At 41.6% G+C, this 20,432-nt stretch overlaps 2 protein-coding genes across 2 annotated transcripts; one reads left to right on the top strand and one right to left on the bottom strand.

The window, feature by feature from the left end:
- The first annotated feature begins 208 nt into the window (after positions 1 to 208).
- On the top strand, positions 209 to 2,657 carry LOC147608231 (uncharacterized). The gene has a single exon (XM_086788942.1). The coding sequence runs from the start codon at positions 1,115 to 1,117 to the stop codon at positions 2,111 to 2,113; it is 999 nt and encodes a 332-aa protein (XP_086645068.1). The 5' UTR covers positions 209 to 1,114; the 3' UTR covers positions 2,114 to 2,657.
- Positions 2,658 to 17,741: 15,084 nt separating this feature from the next.
- Positions 17,742 to 19,807, bottom strand: LOC147608232 (protein PLANT CADMIUM RESISTANCE 7-like). Its single transcript, XM_086789370.1, has 4 exons — positions 19,655 to 19,807; positions 19,368 to 19,439; positions 18,030 to 18,239; positions 17,742 to 17,928 (listed from the first exon to the last, which is right to left on the bottom strand). The coding sequence occupies exons 1-4, from the start codon at positions 19,722 to 19,724 to the stop codon at positions 17,864 to 17,866; spliced, it is 417 nt and encodes a 138-aa protein (XP_086645496.1). The 5' UTR covers positions 19,725 to 19,807; the 3' UTR covers positions 17,742 to 17,863.
- Between the last annotated feature and the right edge of the window lie 625 nt (positions 19,808 to 20,432).

Here is a 20,432-nt window from a genome sequence, read left to right on the forward strand (position 1 = left end):
TCATATATTTTAGTTATAAAACTAGAGATTTTTTGGGAACAAAGAAGTTGTCTTTATTTCGATCGGTTGAAAAATATGTTTTTTTTTTCGAGGACTCATCCAGCTATTGTCTCCAACACCTATTTTCAAATTGTTGAATATTATTAAAAGAAATTGTTTCAAAGTTCTTGCATTATTTAAAATTAGTAAGGAATGAGAGAAATTTCACCATTTCATTCATGAGTCATGCCAGAGAGCCTCTCCTAATAGCCACCACGGATGTCCACAGGCCAGACTCTACACAGTCTCTCAACCACGACAAGGCCACTGTCTATCCATTCAAGGTTGTTTCATCGCCTGGCCTGCTGCCAAAAGCCAGCTGTTTTCGACCCCCTGAAACCCTAGCAGTTAGCTTGCCTTCCCCCCCTTTTCTTCTCTTTATCTGGAGACAGGCCCCTCTGCCGGTGTTGCCACCCAGGCATCTCTGTCTCTCTCTCTCTCTCTGTCTCTCTCTCTCTCTCTCTCTCACGCGCGCACACACACACACTCATCCATCAATCAAAACCATCGTCCCCTTACCCTCCTCCACTCTGTGCTGTGCCGCACTATCATATAATGACAGAGAGTTAGGTCCTTTGCTTTGTTGTGTCCGTTGAGAGCGTTACATAGCCTTGACATCAAGGGCCTTTAGTATGCCCCATCCAAGGAGAGATCTCATGGTGACCCTCCTCTTGGCTAGCTCTCCATTGGTTTACCACCACGCTTCTCCCAGCGGCCTCTCTTGCATGCTGCATCCGGATGAACACCTCACCAAAGCAAGGGCATGGCCATCGCCAAGCGATCGACCACAGGGCAGCATTCTCGTCAATCAGGTACCTCTTCAGATAACACAGTGCTGAAATGATACAATTCAACTCTCAATCGCCCACCATTTCTCTGCAAATTGGCACTCAGCTAAGTTAGGGATTCTTTTAAAGCACTGACCTCCCTCTCTGATAGTGCTCACTAGCCAGTTTTAGCTATGGGGGATGGTAAGATGAGCCCACTGGATCCAGCAATGGTGATCGATGGAGAGAAGGGTTCTTTTTAATCATAGCCCTCCTCCTTTGTGGGTCTTGAGAAGCCCAATTCAGAGATGGTGCACAAAAGGGGTTCTGCTTCCATTATGCCTGATTCATTCCCCTCCTGTTTTGGGGAACCTGGAAGTGCTCAGTTTGACATGTCCGGGGGTTTCCAGACTGCCCAAAACTCAGTTATTTGCCTCTACGAAACCACAGTAGCCGGATGTAGCCGGCCTATGTCAGTGACATGGTGCAAAACCCTCTTGGGCCAGGGTTTCAGCATCAGCATCAACGATTTGAACAGTCAGTATATGTGCAAAATAGATATAAGGCCTTGGCTCTTTTGGAAGAAGCAGGGTTCAAAAGCCGTGTGTGTGGAAGGAAAGAAGATGGAAGTCTTCTGGAATCTGTCTTCTGCCAAGTATGTGTGCGGCCCAGAGCCCCAGGAAGGGTTCTATGTAGCTGTGGTGTGTGAGCAGGAGATCATACTGTTTCTCGGGGACATGCAGAAAGAAGCTCTCAAGAAAGTTAGACTGGATCCCTCTCTGATGGTAACCACACTCCTCTCAAAGAAGGAGCATCTGTTTGGGAGGAAAATCTACAGCACCAAGGCTCAATTTGGGGAGAGTGGACCGACACACGACATTGCAATAGAATGCCATACCGGAGACTCCAAGGAACCTCAGCTATGTGTTAAGGTGGACAAGCAGGCTGTGGTCCAAGTTCAGCATCTTATGTGGAAGTTCCGAGGAAACCAGACCATTCTAGTGAACGGTGTTCAGATCGAGGTTTTTTGGGATGTGCACAATTGGCTTTTCAATTCAAGTCATCGGCATGCAGTGTTCATGTTCCAGACATGTTCATCCCAGAATGAAAAGCCTTGGTTGAGAGAGCTGGGATTCTCTCACTCTTCTCTTCTTCAGTGGAACAGTTTCAAAGATAAGGACAACAAGTGGTTCACAGAAAGCTCCTGTGCATCAGTGTTACAGTGGCCCAATACACACAGTTTCAAAGACACAAATGGAAGATCGTCTAGCTTCTCCTTGCTGTTGTATGCATGGAAAAATGAGTAGCAGTATCCTCATCTGAGATTCTATGTTGTGCAGACCAGTTTTGCACATCAGATCATTGGGCAAGAACGCAGGTGATGAAGCCAGGAATGCTACTCTCTGAGGGCATTGAGCTTTTTCCTTAAGAGGGGTTTGTCTAAAGCATTTTTAGAGTTGCAAAGCTATCTGAGACTTCTTACCCTGTATGTGTTCACATGATTAATTCAAAGCCATGGTCTCATCGTCCGCACATGAGGAGTGCTCATACCTCCTTAGATTGTATCTAATAAGCTCAAGCCAGGCGGCCAAGAATCTGTCTAGCATCAGGCTCTGTTGGTGCCAACAAATCTCTCTTGAAAGCCATGTGAAAATTTTTTAACCATTTTAATTTTGAGCTTGCTCGCTGTCCTTCTGGCCATGGCCATGTATTGATGTTTCACTGACCCTGTGGCCATGAGCAGCATTTGTAATCTTGTTATCGTACTACTCATAAAGCTTGTAATTCTGGTTCACCCTGAGTTGGGAATAGAACTTTGTGCATCCTATTAATGAAACTTGGTTTCCGTTAGTTTCTCTAGCAACTTGGGTTTTCTTGTCGATGTTTTTATGCTTATTTTATTCAAGTTGCTAGTGGCTTTTATTGCAAATCATAGTTGAATTATGTATCGAAGAGAACTATCTTTTTTTTTGGGGTAGAAACTTTGATTTAAATTAGAAGAAAAGAAAAGTTACAGCTACAGCAGAGATAAAGGCTCTGTGAGGGGCACAACTGCTTACATAGTCCTGCATAGGAACATCTGAGGGCTTTCTAACAAAATAACAAGATTCTTGTGAGGAAAGGATTCCATCAATCATTGACAGTCGATCTCTTGAGTAGATCTTCATGAGCCTAGACTTCCAAGTCTGCCATCTTCCAAGCTTGACTTCTTGGAAAGTCTTTTGAAAATCTTCCACTGCATCCTTCATCTCCCCCATAACTTGCACAGCAACTTTAGAAATGTGAGCTTTTAAAGCCCAGATATGGTTTCTCCCTTCATTAGAGAAGACATAAAATTTCTTTCTTTCCAAATTTCATGGAGGAACAGACATCTGATCATATGCCACAATGGGGGATCAAGGTGAACATATGCCTCACCCGATGTCTCAACACCTTGATCTTAAGATTGTGTAACATTCCCATTGGTTTAGTAAGAGTACCATCAACCATTTTTACCAAAATGTTTGAGGCTTCAAGCTTGGGTTTGGCCAATTTTGTTTAACATTTGTTGGTGATTATACTGACTCCTACATCACCATCTAAGACTCCTATTACTATGACGCCCTTGGCAATGACTGGTAGTAATGTGCTAGATTCATCATCTTCAAAGTATTAACCCAATACATTCACCCAAAAGAACCTCTTTAGGAGAAAATGGGTTGGGGTGAATACTCTTAGAACAGGTATACAGAAGGTTTAGAAACTTAGCATTGTACCTGCAATGAAAAAACATGTGAGGAATGTCTTCAATGTCAGCATTACACCGGGGGCACAAACCATTACCTTTACCAATCTTAGCAACACGAGCACCTGTCCAGATCCCCTTATGGAGGATGAGCCAGAGAAAGCAAGAATGCTTAACAGAAGGGGAGAAGGCCCAAATAGACTTAAACCTGTAGCTCCATTGGCTAGTACTCCACTTAAGGTTCCACTTATCATTGAGCAAGAGGATAAGTTTAGAGTTATCTCTGCACAGGTTCGGGACAGGTAGGAGAGGGCTACTGTTGTTCCAGCAGACCAATTGGGTAATAGGCTGAGGAGGGATAGGGATCAACGAAGGGAAGATGGAAGATATAAGTGTTAATCTTTCCATTAAAAGATTAAGACAAGCAGGAGAGACAGTAGCAATGCTAAGGATGTCATACTGGTCAGCCCAGTGATTAGATACCCAGAGGTCCTTCCAACTACAAAAGCCAAGTTTGTACAACTTGTGACCTCTGCGTAGCTGAGAATCAGAGATAGGCTGCACAAATTTACTGAACCATATAGAATCATAGGGCAAGTAGAGGAGCTCTTTCTTGTCCTTTAAGCTCACCAAACTCTTATCCTTAAACCAAGCATTCCAATACTGGTTAGCAAGAGTAGTACCCTTAGCCTTAAATGGAGCATTGGACATAAATATCTCATTGGGGGAAAATTTGTCCCAGGCCTTGAGATTCCTATGATGAAACCGCCCACAGTTTCTGTGAATGAAAAAAGTCCAGAAGTCTCTGGTGGAGACACTTCTAACTATCCATTTGCAAGCCAGTTTATCAGCCATGGTTCTGATGTCCAGAAGGCCAAGACCTCCTTAATCTTTAGGCAGGGTACACTTCTCTAATGCCACCTTATGGATTTTATTATTGGTGGCACTGTTACCCCAAAGAAAGTCAGCAGTGAGCCTGTCAAGCTCTCTAAGGTGTGTCTCAGGAGGCCTCCAACAAGCAAGGAAGTATATGACAGTAGGAAGGATATAGTGGTTCAAAACAAAGAGTCTAGAGGCTAGGGTAGAGTTATAATCATTCCAATGCTTGAACTTGGCTTTGACTTTTTCCATAACCCAGGACCATCTACTCTTGATGGAGCAGCCAAAACCCATAGGAATCCCTAGTAACCTGAAAATGGTCCCAGAGAGGACTTGGGTACAACCAGCATTAGAGATAGAGTCAGGAATGTTACCTTTAGAGGCCCATACTCCAGTCTTGGAGTGATTAATAATAGAACCACTGGCTTCACAGAAGATGTCAAGGCAGTTCCAAAAATTTTTAAGTCATCATTGGCAATAAAGGAATTAGAGTCATCAGCAAACTGTTGCAGACATAGATCATGATCAAAACCAGGGACAGGAATACCTTTGATCTCACCTTTATCAAGAGAATCCTTGACCAGCCAACCTAAAGCATCAGCCACAATAACAAACAAAAGAGGAGCAATGGGGCAGCCCTGCCTGATAGATCTCCTAAGAGTGATAGGCTCTGTAAGAGATCCATTAAGAGAGACAATAGCTTTAGCATTACCAAGTAGCACATGAACATATTTAATAAAATTTTTCCCAAAGCCAATGTCAGACAAGGATTGTAGAACAAAATCCCATTCAACTCTATCATATTTAATAAAATTTTTCCCAAAGCCAATGTCAGACAAGGATTGTAGAACAAAATCCCATTCAACTCTATCATATGCTTTATCAACATCAATTTTGAAGAAAAGAAAATCAAGCCCAATGTCTTGGGCAAACTCACACCCTTCCCAAATGTTGATAATGGCATCAAGGATATATCTGCCCTTAATAAAGCCTTTTTGCTCCTATAGAATGATATCATCCATTAAAGGGCTGAGCCTCCTAGCAAGGGTAAGGGCAAAAACCTTATAGGTAGAGGTAAGACAGGTAATGGGTCTCCAGTTGTCAAGCAAGTCCTTTCTCCCCCTTTTATGAATGAGCTTAATGACCCCAGTGTTAACAGAGATAGGGAGGGCACCATAGCTGAGAGTCTCAAACCAAACTTTCAATAGGGAGCAATCCATTCCTTTTACGCCTGAAAGAATTCATTGGGCAAACCATCCATCCCAGGAGTTTTACCTTTAGCCATGTGCTCTATACTTTCTTTCACCTCATCTTCGGTCAAAGGGGCCTCAAGCTGAGACTTCATGAAAGGGGTGACAGTCTTTTTCCTGTACATAGCTATATTAGCTCTAGCATTAGTGGTCCCCTCTGACCTGATGGGCATCTCAGAAAGAATTTTAGCATAAAAATTAGCAACAAAGTTAAGGTTATCCTCCTGGGAGTGGAGAATTTGCCCACTTGAATCCTGCAAGGGAGGCACAAGATCTTGAATTTTCTTTTTTTTTAAGCAGATTAAACATATGTTTATTGGGTTTATCAAATTTCCCTGCCCAGACCTGTCTAGTAAAAACAAGCGCTCTTTCAGCCTCTTTCATCTCTTCTTGCCTCATTACATCCCTGAGACCATTAAGCTCATCAATATGGGAGGAGGTAGGACTGCAATGCATTTCTTGCTGGATTCTGTCAGAAATGGTCTGTCTCCTATTCTTACGTATCTGAGTAGCCTTACTCTTGTAGATGCTCAAAGTTTTCTGAGTAAGCTTAACAGCATGCATCCAGGCTTTAGCAGGAGAAACATACAGATCAAAAGCAGAGTCAAAGTTATCTTTAATAAGTTTAGAGACAACCTTTGAGGAAAAGAGAGTAGCATCTGCATGAAACCAACCACTTTTCTTTTGATTCACCTGGTTGTTGGCCTCTAGAAGGACTGGTTTATGATCAGAGACACAAATGGAGCCAACAGCTCTACACTGGATATTACAGAAGTCATTAAGAATAGGAGTAGAAACATAGTACTTGTCCAGTCTGGCTGACCTGAAATGCTCCTTTTTCTGAGCATTATCCCAAGTGAAACCAGACTCACCTGACACATCCTGAAGGTTGACTAACCAGCTTTTCCCAAAGATTTTTTTCCCTGTCACAAAGAATTTTCCCTTTCTTCTTCCATCTGTCTCTAAGAGAAGTCACCATATTGAAATCCCCAAATAGAATGACATTACCTGTGATTTGGAGCAGCTCAGACCACACCTGCATTCTTAGATTAACACCACAGGGGGCATACACAGCAATGAGGGTTAGCTTGAAAGGTCCCCCAATTTGGGCACTCACCCAGGTTACTAGTATACTATGTCATCTCTTTAGAAAGGGAATCTTGATACCAAGAGCCAGTCCCCCTTTACCATTAGGATGAGTAGAGGTAAGCCAAGTAAAGTTTTTACTAACTCTGGCCAAATTAGTTTGGAGAAGAAAATCAGTACACTTAACTTCATTAACACACATAAAATCAAAGCTGAGCTTACAGTCATTAATCCAAGTCTGGATAGCCTTAGCTTTAATTGGATCAGTTAACCCCTTGCAATTATAGGTACATCCTTTCAGATTATGAGCACTCATCATTTTTTGGAGTTTTTGGGGGGTTTACTGAGGACAACAGAAGCTCTGTTAACATCATTGGTTTTTTCTTTTTTCCTTTTGTATTTAGGGACCTTAGGGGAGGAACTAGAGATAGGGCTGGCTTTGGTTTTCTGAGGGGAAGTTTCAAGAGAACCAATAAGGGTGTCTTGAGAGTCAACCTCATTAATTTCCATCTCAAATTCCTTATCTATGGGAAGGGAGGAATCTATAAACTCCTCATCAGAGTCTTCCTCAGAGGTGGGGACATTATGGGAAGAGTTGCCTAGATTATCCACCCTAGCCTTATCTTCCTCAAGACTAGGAGGGGTAACCTGCTCTTTATCAGGGACAAAGTTGGGCAGAACTTCATCAGACCCACCAAGAAGGGGACCCTCAACATCAACAAGCAAAGGAGCAAACTTATTAATGTTTCTATTACTAGTTTTAGCAATCTTAGGTTTAAAATTATTCTTTTTTCCCATAGCAGTGAAGCCCTCTGTGTTAGTTTCAGCTCCCTTCACCTTGATATTGTCTGGGCAATCCTTTATTAAGTGCCCTTGTTTGTGGCATTTAAAACAAGCATTAGGGAGATTCTTGTATATAATAGCTTGTGTGTGTATGACACAACCTTCCTGGTCATGAATATCTATGCTATACTTGAGCTCCTGGGAGATGTCCACTTCAATCGGGATCTGAGGGTCCCATTTAGGGTTAATCTCTGGTTGGGGCCTTTGCCCAATAACCTTCCCTAGTTTATTACCCATCACTTTAATCCACGGGTTAAAGCAGAGCGGAAGGTCAAAGATTGTCTAGTTCACATGATGAGCCTGTTCGCGTGGTGGGCGGGATGTGACCGTTCTGTGTGGTCGCCATAGCCCTTTCTTCTGTATCGAAGAGAACTATCAAGTCACGGTTAGCGATGGTTGCAACAAACAATAGATTCCTTTTAATGTGTATGGTACATAAAGGACATTGAAGAACTTTTTAGTATTGTCTCTAAATGTCTATGTCATGTGCGCAAAGTGTATCTACAGAGTGCAGCATGCACACAAGACTAGCTTCGAGGCTTGGGGTAGCTTGGAGCTAGGTAGGTTGATTTGGCGAGCTGGGCTAGGGATGGAGTGACGGGCGGGAATTCAAGTGGGGACGCCTTGATGGAGTGTGGACGTTCGATGACTAGTCAAGATCCTATAAAAGGGTGGCCAAGGTCAGTCGATTAGAGTCTCACGAGTCTTTGCTCTGGTGGAAAGAATTTAAACCTAAACCAACAACTTGGGCATAGTTTGAAGAAATCTTCAAGAAAGAGTTCTTTAAGGAGAATGACTACGACATAGTTTCTCAGTTAGCTAGTTTGACCATGACCTTACAGAACCTCACTTATGAGGTCTATCTCTAGAAATTTAGACTTACAGATGAAAGCTACGAAAATGGATTTTACTACTCTTTTGGCTTTCTTCGGAGCAAGATTACCTGACTCGTATATCGATTACAGGTCAAGAATGACAAGTGCAAAACTTTGGACAAGGTCGTACACACTGCACGCATTTATGATAATACGATGATCTCTTCCAAAATCAAGCTCGTAATCGAGTAGGGAAACAAGCACAAAAGAAAGTTCTTCGCGTCGATGGCTAGCAGGACATAAGGAAAGTCTTTGGACTAACCTTCAAAGAGTTCTACTTCGACTCCAACAAAAAAAACCCTCTTCTCAAGGCTTTGAAGCTCAAGGAGGAGGGACATTGCTTCATCTACAAAAAAAAAAAAGGACACATGCGTAACAAGTGCATGAAGAAGAAGGGTGCTAAGACCAACGCAGGACCCAAGATGAAGACAGCCAACCAGTTGTCTTTGATAGGTACTTCAATCACGGTACTTTCTCGCTCTAGTTCATGTTCTGATTATCTGTTCAACTCTAAGGTTTTGGGTTTGCACAATTTTATGGAGAAGTGAATGGCCATAGAATCCACATTCTTCTGGACCCTAGAAGCTCACACAACTTTGTTAATTACAAACTTATGTAGAAATTCGGTCTGGACACGATGCCTGGCAATCATACTACCTACGAGGTATGCCTACCTGCGGGGGTCGACAAGTGTGGGATCAAAAGGTGAAGAAGATACAAATCTGGATTCAGGACTACAAAGATGTTCTGGAGTGCTATGTCATGCATCTAGAGCATGTAGACTTGCTATTAGGGATTGAATGGTTTAAGACCCTTAAGGTCCAAATAGATTGATCTAGTCATTCTTTTTCTTTTGAACATAGGAACACCCAGTATTGTATCCTAGGTGACTGTATACATCCCTCTCAGGGATCTCTTGTAAATACATTTGATTTTGAAAATATAATGGATTCTTCTTTGTATATTGCTTTCCACACTGTCTTGATTCCACTTTCTTCATTTCTCATACCTATTATGAATGTTAATGAATTAAGTGTATTTGAAAGCAAAGAATTAAAGAAGTTGCTTGGCTCATTTCAAGATGTATTTCCTAAGGAGCTACCATCGGTCTTACCACCGAAAAGGGCAATGGATCATCGTAATGATCTAGTCTCTGGTGCTCAACCTGTTAGCATTCCGCCTTATAGGATGAGCTAGGCTGAGGAAGATGAGTTGGCTAAACAACTCGCATATTATTTGAGGATGGGTTAGATCCATCCAAGTAAATCACCTTGGGGTGCGAAGAAAGACAACAAAACTGAGAAAAGAATGAAGTTGTCTCATTGTCTGCGGTATCGACCAAGCCAAAACCTTATGAACTCGGTCATAGTTAATGCTCAACCCGTCTCTTGTGATCTATGACCGACTTGTACTCTCAGCTCACACTATCGATGACCGACTTGTTGAAAGGTCGTGGACGTAAGTCGAATCAACCTATCCCTTGGAATAATGATTTGGATATGGCCTTCAGACTTTTAAAAGATAAAGTCAAGGACGCACCTTAGCACTACCCGATCCTAGTCAGCCGTATGTTCTTGAGACTGACGCGAGTGACTATGCGATCTCGGGGCTGCTCTATTCCAAGATGGTAGACTTGTTGCTTTCAAGAGTCGAAAGTTGATGCCACTCAAGCTCGTTGGCCAACCCTTGAGAAGGAGATTTACGATGTCATTAACGTTACAACCCTTGAGAAGGAGATTTACAATGTCATTAACGCTCTCAAGGTTTGGAGGCATTATTTATATGGCTCCAAGTTTGTGGTCTTGAGACTGATCATCAAAATCAATCAAGTATGTGTGTGATGCGGATGATTTGAGAGGACGAAAAGCTAGATGGACAGAGTTAATGCAAGATTTTGATTTTGAAATATGCTATCGAAAGGGGTCCATGAATAGTGTAGCAAATGCGCTTAGTCGGATCAGAGAGGTGAATACTTTGTCGTTCACCAAGATTTCCACTGACTTATTTCAGTCATTGAGAGGGCTTTGCAGGACTAATAGTTATTTTGGTCCATATTGGCAGAGGATCTAGGACGAGAGCTCATTGATTGACCAAGACTCAGTGAAGTGAGCAGCCTACCATTCAGGCTGCGGGAGGCTAGTGGATGATTCGAAATGGTTTACTATTCCGTAAATGATAAAATTTGTGTACCACAAGTCCTGGACATTAGGCCCAAGATTCTTAAGGAGTGTCACGACGCCCCTTCTGCACTGGACACCCCGAGGTACACAGGACATTAGCTTTAGTGAGACACTTTCTATTGGCCAAAGAGGAAAGGGTATGTAGAAGATTATGTCCTCAAGTGTCAAATCTGTCAAGCAAATAAAGCTGAACGCTTTAGACAGGCTTGGATGTTGCATCCTTTGTAAATCCCGGATAATAAGTGGGAAAGTATTTCCATGGATTTTATTACCAGATTGCCAAGAACACATCAAGGCCACGATTCTATTTGGGTTGTGGTGGACCACTTGACAAAGATGGCTAGATTTTTACCTACCCAGAAGACTGTTATAGCTATGCAATTAGCAAGGCAGTTTATCGAGCAATTGTTTAGACCATATGGTTTTCCGTAGGACATAGTTAGTGACAAAGACTCTAAGTTTACAAGTGACTTTTGGAGGCTTGTTTTTGAGAAGTTGGAAAAAACTTTGAATCTAAGTTCCTCAGATCATCCTCAATCTAATGGCCAAACTGAAAGGGTAAATTAGACTTTGGAGGACATGCTTCGTGCATATGTCTCCAAAAGACAGGGTTTATGGGAAGGTTATCTTCCTATGTTAGAATTTGCATATAACAGTACTAAGCATACGAGTACAGGTTTTAGTCCTTTTATGCTTATGTATGGATTTCAACCTAGATCAGCTGTTACCGTGGGATTTTCAAGACTTCATCATGATGCAACGCGTACTTTTTTGCAAGACATGCAAGACATGGTTCGTGCATATGTCTCCAAAAGACAGGGTTTATGGGAAGGTTATCTTCCTATGTTAGAATTTGCATATAACAGTACTAAGCATACGAGTACAGGTTTTAGTCCTTTTATGCTTATGTATGGATTTCAACCTAGATCACCTGTTACCGTGGGATTTTCAAGACTTCATCATGATGCAACGCGTACTTTTTGCAAGACATGCAAGAAACACTACAGGTTACGAAGGAATCTATTAGAAGTTCTCAAGACAGAGACAGATTTTATTGTAATAGAGGTCATTCACCGAGAGAATTATATGAAGGAACGATGGTGTATTTGCGAGTTGTTCTGAAAGATTCCGAGACTTTACGGACAGGCCGATCTCTGAAATTATCCCCTAAATACTGCAGAACATTTCGGGTTAAACACCGGATTGGTTCAGTTGCATATGAATTGGACTTGCCTTCTCATGTGAAAGTTCATCCCGTATTTAATGTCAGTACACTTAAGGAAGTATTGCATGGAGCAGACCAGTTAGTTACTCCTTAAGAAATCATAGATATCAAGGACATGACATTTGTACCAAGGAACCGAAAAAGATTCTTGGATTTCGTGAAAGATGATTGCGGTATACGCTACTCACGGAATACAAGATCAAGTGGAAGGATCGTGTGGAGGAGGACGCTACATGCAACGAGACATTGACTACCCTTCAGAGGGATTACCCTAGGTTTTTACTGAGCTCAGAAGTGAGCTCTTAGAGGAAGGGGAGTATGTCATGTGCACAGAGTATCTACGGTGTGCAGCACACACACAAGACTAGCTTCGAGTCTTGGGGTAGCTTCAAGCCGATTGGCAAGCTGGGCTAGGGATAGACTGACAGGCGGGCACCCAAGTGGGGATGCCCTGATGGCTGGGCACCTAGTGTGGATGCTTGGTGACTGACCAAGAGCCTATAAAAGGGTGACCAAGGTCAATCAGTTGGTCAGAGTCTTGTGAGTCTTTGCGAGAGCTCTGATTTCCCCTCTCATTATGGTTCCTAAGAACTTGTCATGCTTCAAAAGCTGTGGAAGTATAATGAATCAAGGTCATCATGAATCACTGATGGGGTAATGAAACAACACATATTTTCATTCCTTATCTTTGGCCCTCAACACTAAAGCAAGAGCAAGATTTGGTAGTATGAGATCTATAGTGGATCTGCTAGATCCTGAGTAGGACCTAACTTTACATTATCTCGTCTTGCATTTTTTCACGATTCATATGAATCAAGGATAGAACTAATCTTGAACTTCTAGAGAGTGTAATTTGTCTCACCCAACATTTCATCACCAAACGGTGGAGGACGGACATGAGCAGTTGCCTTATTTGTAGGTTGGACCATCTCTCCAAATCTATCTTCAAACAGCAAACTAACAAAACAAGCTTTGCCTAGAGCCTAAGCTCTAATACCATATAAGAAACACCATAGCGAAAGCAAGATCTTCACAACACATCACATATTTGCACCCATAATGCACACCCATTTGAACATCATGCACCCACACCTACACACACATTTACACATCGTGCACTTACACGTGCACACTCATGCAAGTGCACACATGTGCACATTCTCATACCCACATGTGTACACACATTTACATGCATCTGCATACACACACACATTTCCTGCACATGTACAAACATTTATACATCCTGCACTCACATGTGCATATATACATTTATACGTCGTGCACTGCACGTACACACCCACATGCATACAATCACTTGCACACACTCGCTTACACACGTGTACTCACACATGCACATGCACTTACACTTACAACAATCACATGCACATTTATACATCATGCACTCACACATGCACATGCACACACACTTACAATCACATGCACACACTCACTTACACGTGTACACACGCTTACACACGTGTACACACGTGTACACACGCTTACACACTTACAATCACATGCACACACTCACTTACACACGTGTACACACGCTTGCACCCATCGTGCACTCACACACACACATGCAACTGTACATGAGCACACCTGCATGCACACAGACATGCACCACACATATTTGCACATCGTGAACGCCATGCATGTTGACACACATTTACACCCACACATACACACAATGTGTGAACCACACACACTTTGCACATCATGCATCCCACACATGTTTACACACATTTACACCCACACACATGCACACACCCGCCATGCACACACTCACTTACACATCATTCACATGTGTGCATCACATACGTTTACGCCTCATGTACACAACTTTGCACCTCATGCACATGCAAATCGTGTACACACCTACATATGCACCACATGCATATCGTGTACACACCTACATATGCACCACATGCATATGTGCCTACCCCGCATACACATGCATCACCCCTATGCTCCCATGTGCATGCACACTCGTATCCTTACATAACCATCCACCATGTATGCATGCACACTCATATCCCTACCGTTAACCATCCGCCCATGTATGCATGCACAAAGAAACCCCCCAACACCCCCTCTATGCTTCGTTTTAAAACAACGCCTCCCCTCTTGTTTTTCTCTTTTTTAAAATTTTTAAAAAATGGACCTCCCTATTTTTTATTTTTTTAAAACAAAAAATATTTAAAAAAACAAGCATGGACATGTGGCCCCATCAGATGCCTCCCCACCCCCCTTTGTCGGTGCCCAAGCCCTTAGCCCCTGCTTTTTCATGCCTTCTTCGCCTCCACTATATCTCCTTGCCCCCCTTTTGCACTTACGCCCCTACTATTGTCAGCGGAGGGGTGTGTCAGCTACATCTCCTTGCCCCCCTTATGCAGTTACACCCCTTCTCTGCTTATCGATGCTGCCACGCCTGCCCCTGCCACACCTAGAGACCCACCTGCACACCTAACTCGTGTGCCACCACCTTACTAGAGATTTGCATGCACCTACCTCCCATGCACCTCTACTTCTGATGCCCATCAAGCTCTTGTTGTCCCACACCATCATTGTAACTTACCAACACCCCCACATCCCTTTATATGCCACCCTTTTCTCTTCCATCTCTAGCTCCAATTGTTGGTAAGGCTGCCATCTGTGTCCATAGTATCGAGAGTGAGGGAGAGACCATGGTATGACCCATCGCCTAGAGAACCCTCAACCTTGCAAGTACCTCAAAGAGCTTCAATGCATGTAATATTTTCTTTGCCTCCAATTCATCACCAACATAACCTCACCGTAGCCAATATCTTTGCCATGAAGAAGCCTCCTCTCTCACCATCATGACATACTCTCATGTTGTGCCATGAAGATCTAGACCATAATCTCCCCACCATGCCAATCATTCCATCATGGTCCTAGTGCTCATTCCACCAATCACATAGTGTGGAACACTTCTACTAAGATCCAAGTCACTTCCACAACCAAAGCATGAAGACAATCTACATCAATGATCACCTTTCATGCCACCTCACTATGCTACCTATAATCAGGGCTACCCAAAGCTTCCCATCACTTTGCCTTACAATCTCGAACCATAACACTTAACCTCAACCACCAACTTCATGGTGTATCGTGGACCATCCACACCTTTGAACCCCTCAACAACAACTTTACCCCATCGACTTGGGTGTGAAGTGAGGATGCAGTCCCCATTAGAAAGGGGGGCTCATAGGTTAACATGGTCACCATTAGGAAGGGGATATATTAACCACTCTGTTTCACCTACTTGACCTACAATAAGGTGTTGCTTTACCATCTTACCTAGTCAAATGGGCACTTATCATTTGTAAGACGGTGTTGGAACATATAAATCAGCCATATAAATCAGCGGCCTTTGCTTAATGTCAAATATGGAAAGTCTATGGACTTCATGTACATAATTTCTTAAGACTACTAATAAAGGCCAGCCTATTTTCAACTTTGGCTAGTGTGAAACTTACTATTGAATCTTGCATGTTGCTTGCTAGATAGGATTGGTTGTGGATTATCTTCTTACATTAGCTTCTCCTTCATCCCTTGCCTTTTGTGAGAGAGAATAGGCCAAAAATATGGCATTTGAAGCGCTTTCGGGCAGCAAAAGCATGTTAACCTACAAAATGGTTCGCATTGGCCAAGACTTAAAAATAAGTCCTTATCTTAAATATCAATTATAAATTAAGAGTTTTAAGCTTCTCATTGGCCATTAAACTCAGTTTGGGGCTACACTACAATACGAGATGCATTTTATGAGAGTGTATTGCTCGGGAGTCATCCACAACACTAAGTCAATAAAGTGATCACTATAGCTAAGTTAAACAATTATGAGAATTGACTATATAACATAAAGAGTATAACATAGCTTATAGAAGTACTTACTTAAATAAGGGCACTTAGAATGAAAAAATCAAATAACATAGCATTTTAAAGTTTAAAATATCTTTATACATTTCTAGCTTGCTAAAGCGTAGGTTTGAAAACAATAAAAATGTAATTATTTAATCCCAAACACCCATATTTTTATATTCTACATATATTTTCTCATTCAAAAAGCTCAAAGAGATTATTTACAACAATCTTGCTTAAAACTTGTGACTTATTTTACATATGTTAAGGGTTCATGATGTTAAAGGTCACATCATGGAGGAGTAATCATGGAAGAAAAGACAAGCAAATCCCACCAATTATTTGAAGGATTCTCATTATTTAAATCATATTAAAGTGTACGGTAAAACAATGATCATAGACTTTTGTATTAAACTTGAAAAGAGAAAAGCACATTTTTCGCAAACTACATGGGTCAAGAAGATGATCCCTGTGCTAAGAAGATGATAACTACGAAGGACAAGAAAATGACCAATGTGTCAAGATGATGATAACTACACATGTCAAGAAGGTGAAAACTACATGCATCAAAAGATGACCCATGCGACTGTCTGAGAAGATGATAACTACACTCTTCTTATTTACCCCCTTGATCCACATGTGAAGAAGATAATCCATGTGTCAAGAAGATGATAACTACATAGGTCAAGAAAATGGAAGCTACATGGGTCAAGAAGATGGTCCATGTATCAAGAAGATAATAGTTACAGGGGTCAAGAAGATGGTTCATGTGTCAAGAAGATGAAAACTACATGGATCAAAATGATGAAAAGTATGTGGGTCAAGAAGATGATCCACATGTTAAGAAGATAACTACATGAGTCAAATACATTTAAAAAATTACACAAATCAAGAAGATGATAACTACATGGGTCAAGGAGATGGCAACTAAACAAGATAAGAAGATGATCCATATGTCAAGAAGACGATAAACTACATGGGTCAATAAGATGAAAACTACACAGGTTAAGAAGATGATGTATGCGTTAAGAAGATGAAAACTACATGGGTCAAGATGGTGATCCTTGTTAAGAAGATACAAACCATTGTTTAATGGGCATTGTAGCATGGCTGTTGAGTGTGTCACATCATTGGTGGGCAAGGGCCCAAGTTCTCAATCCACATGCCTGCACCCATCCATGTGCTTGCCCAGGTAGGGGGCATAGCTCGTGGTGGATAGTAGCCTTTTGAAAGTTGTAAGGGTACATTTGAGGGAGGGCCCATGCATGGGTGAGTGATTGTAGGGGCATAGCTCGTGGATAATAGCCTTTGGAAAGTTGTAAGAGTACAACGGGAGGGCTCGTGCATGGGTGAGTGAGTGTAGGAGTAAGAAAAATCTCACAAAAAAAGAGAAGTCAATAAAAGCCATAGGGGTTACAAGGATGATCCATGTGTCAAGAAGATGAAAACTACATACATAGGTCAAGAAGGTGAAAACCACATAGATCAAGAAGGTGAAAATTGCACGGGCCAAGAAGATGAAAACTATATGGATCAAGAAGATGATAACGAAGATCAAGAAGATTAAAACTACATGGGTCAAGATGATAGTAACTACATAGATCAAGAAGATAACAAATACAGAGATCAAGAAGGTTAAAACTACATGGCTCAAGATGATGATCCCGTATGAAAATTCAATATGTGATCCCACGTTTACACTTTTAATTTTTATAGTAAGATGGTATGCAACACCATGAATTCTTATGAGTTGAGCCTTTATGTGTTTTTTTAAAATCTATAAATAATAATGTTAATGTCACAAGCACTTGCCCGAGTGGCTCATCACGACTCACCCTAACCCAAGAGGTTGTGGGCTTGAGCCTTGACAGCGTAGGGTTGAGCGTGAGTGGTATAGCTTCTAGCTTGGCGACACACCTCTCGAAAGGGGGCTTTCCGATTACAAAAAAAAAAAGTTTTTTTAAAAAGTAACAAATAATAAGAAGCATCATGTATAGATAGCAAAGAAGGAAGGTGCAATAATTTCAAGCAAGTTTCAAAATGTGTCTCATAGTTGATCAAATCATATACATGAGGGTAGTGGTGAGTTTTATTAATTGGGGGGCGGTTGCCCTATTTTTTCATAACGGGAGGTTGGGGAGGAATCTGTGTGTACTTATCAGCATTGGCGGTCCAGCCTGCAACAGAGAGAAGAGATCAAAGACTTGATAATACATAGGTGGTGCGTTAAGAGTGTTTAATTAATAGGTTGATTAGATATAGGAAACCCAGTAAGTACCAAGGCAGGGATCAATGCCCCTAGCTTTGAGCTCTCTATACTCTTGGCAGATCGCGCACGCATCGCAGAAACAGTGTACCAGGAAGTCATTGCATGGCGCCGCTGGGAGGCCAAATTTTTGCCTTAACTTGGTCCTGTAGTGGGTCGTGTACACACATGGGCATCCAACCCATGCTGCTCCCATGTAGAATATCGCATTCACATGGCAAGCTAAGCATAACCAGCATCATTCTTAAGATTAGTAGTTATCTCAAATGCTACATTCTTTCATATTAGATATGTAAGATGGTATATTTTGAACTCATCTCATTAGGTATGTCACATGCAATATGATATGTGCACACCTGCATTGCACATGCATGTGCTTTTGAGATGGTGTGTGGCATGTGCACATGTACATATCACATTAGTAGTTATCTCAAATGGTACATTCTTTCATTAGGTATGAAAGATGGTACATTTTGAGCTCTTCATTAGGTATTTATGTAAGATGGTACATGATATGTGCATACTTGCATATGTACATGCTATGAGATGGTGCGTGATATGTGCATGTGCACATATCACACACGTGCACATGCTTACAAGTGCTTTATTCATATACATATGTATGTATGTATGCATGTGCACATATCACACACGTGCACATGCTTACAAGTGCTTTATTCATATACATATGTATGTATGTATGCATGTATGTCAACCATCAGGTGTACAAGTTGCGAGTCACAACTATTGATAAAATGCACAAGAGCCAATTATGATCATGGGTGTCCCAACTATGGATAAGGTAGAAGCTCCCCCCAAGCTCCTCGCTTGCCTTTAGGAAGGGTTTATGTCCTTTATCGTGGGCCCAATCGCGTCGGATGATGTGGGCCTCTCCATGTGTCACAGAAGACCAGCATGGGAGCTTGGAATCTCTCCAAAGCCATAAGTTGTTGCATGTTATGCCCTTACTACCTATGTATGTGTTCTTATTATGTATGCAATTCTATTCTATGGTGTGTGTGTGTGTGTGTGTGTTCCTTCTTGTGTGTGTGTGTGTGTGTGGTTGTATAAGCATGCATCCGTTATGCCCACAAACAATGCATCCATGTGTAAAGAGGGTAGGCAACACAATGTATGCATGTGTAGAGAGGGTATGGATATGGACATGTATTGCCTATGCATGTTTATGCAGAGGCAACACAATGTATGCATGTGTAGATATTGTATGGGTATGTGTTGCGTATGCATGCATACGTCAAAATTGACATGGCATGCACGTGTGCCGTCCATGTGTATATATATTTTCAACTATTATCAAATGAAATAACATGAGTATAGTGTACACCATACATCTGGTGCCTGTATCCAAAATCTCTGCAACACGCCCAAAAGTTAAACAAGGCAACCAACAAGTTAAGCAACCTGCAAAAACGTGCATTAATCACAGTTAATTGGGAGCTTGATGAAGCACATCTTTTAGACGCAACTAAAGACAATTAACCCTAGATTAGCAGTTGATTAACCTTGAAGCTCATAAAGATACTGATCTGGATGTGTGGGAAGGCGTGATTATGAGTAGATTAGGAGTTAAGCAAGGTTACTGTAATTTCGAAATTGAAACGCGGGCGGGAACTCACAGTTTTTGACGTCCTTGAAACAGCCAAAGAGGCCGGAGTGCCAGCCTTGATTAGATGCATGGGCATCCATGACTCCCAAAACGCCCAAGAGAGTCAAAGGGCACCACACGCAAAACCAGTGTGTAACTGCCCCAACTTCTCTCTTTAATAAGCCTTCCTTCTTCACGCCGTTTAGTTCCACATTTTTTAGTCACCACATACCAGGATGATTTTTGAGGGGCTGCATCACCTTTCACAATGACCGGTTTAGTAGAAATAGTGCTTGGTTTTTTTTTTCACTTTTAATTTTTTAACATCCACTATCGTTGCTGCGGCCAAAAAAACTTGAAAATCGGCCATAAGGGCCATTTTAATAAATGGGTCTTTATTCTCCACCTATGCTATTCCAAAAATAAACTTTTTTTTCCTTTTTTTAGAAAAAAAATATTTTTTTAAGCCAATGAAATAAAGGATAACCTTCAAGCTCAACCGGTTTTTATTGAAAAAATGCATAGATTAATCGATTTTATAACTACAATTTCAAAGTTTGGAATCTTTAAAATTACAACCATTTTTTCTCAATTGAGTCGTGAAAATTATACTAAAGGATGATTTTTTCGGACATTGCACTTAGGCATACACGAATCTCAACGGGTCTTTATTCTCCATCTAGGCATGCACGGATCTTGATAATTATAGAGCTCTTTCCTTTGTCACTTTCAAACAAGGTGTTTTTTTTTTGCGAGAGAAGTATGACATTATCTTATATAGAAGTTTGGGTTTTAAATCTTACATGTCG

This window comes from Cibotium barometz, chromosome 53 (assembly GCF_041138505.1).
Source record: "Cibotium barometz isolate CiBa-2024 chromosome 53, ASM4113850v1, whole genome shotgun sequence".
Taxonomy (NCBI): domain Eukaryota; kingdom Viridiplantae; phylum Streptophyta; class Polypodiopsida; order Cyatheales; family Cibotiaceae; genus Cibotium; species Cibotium barometz.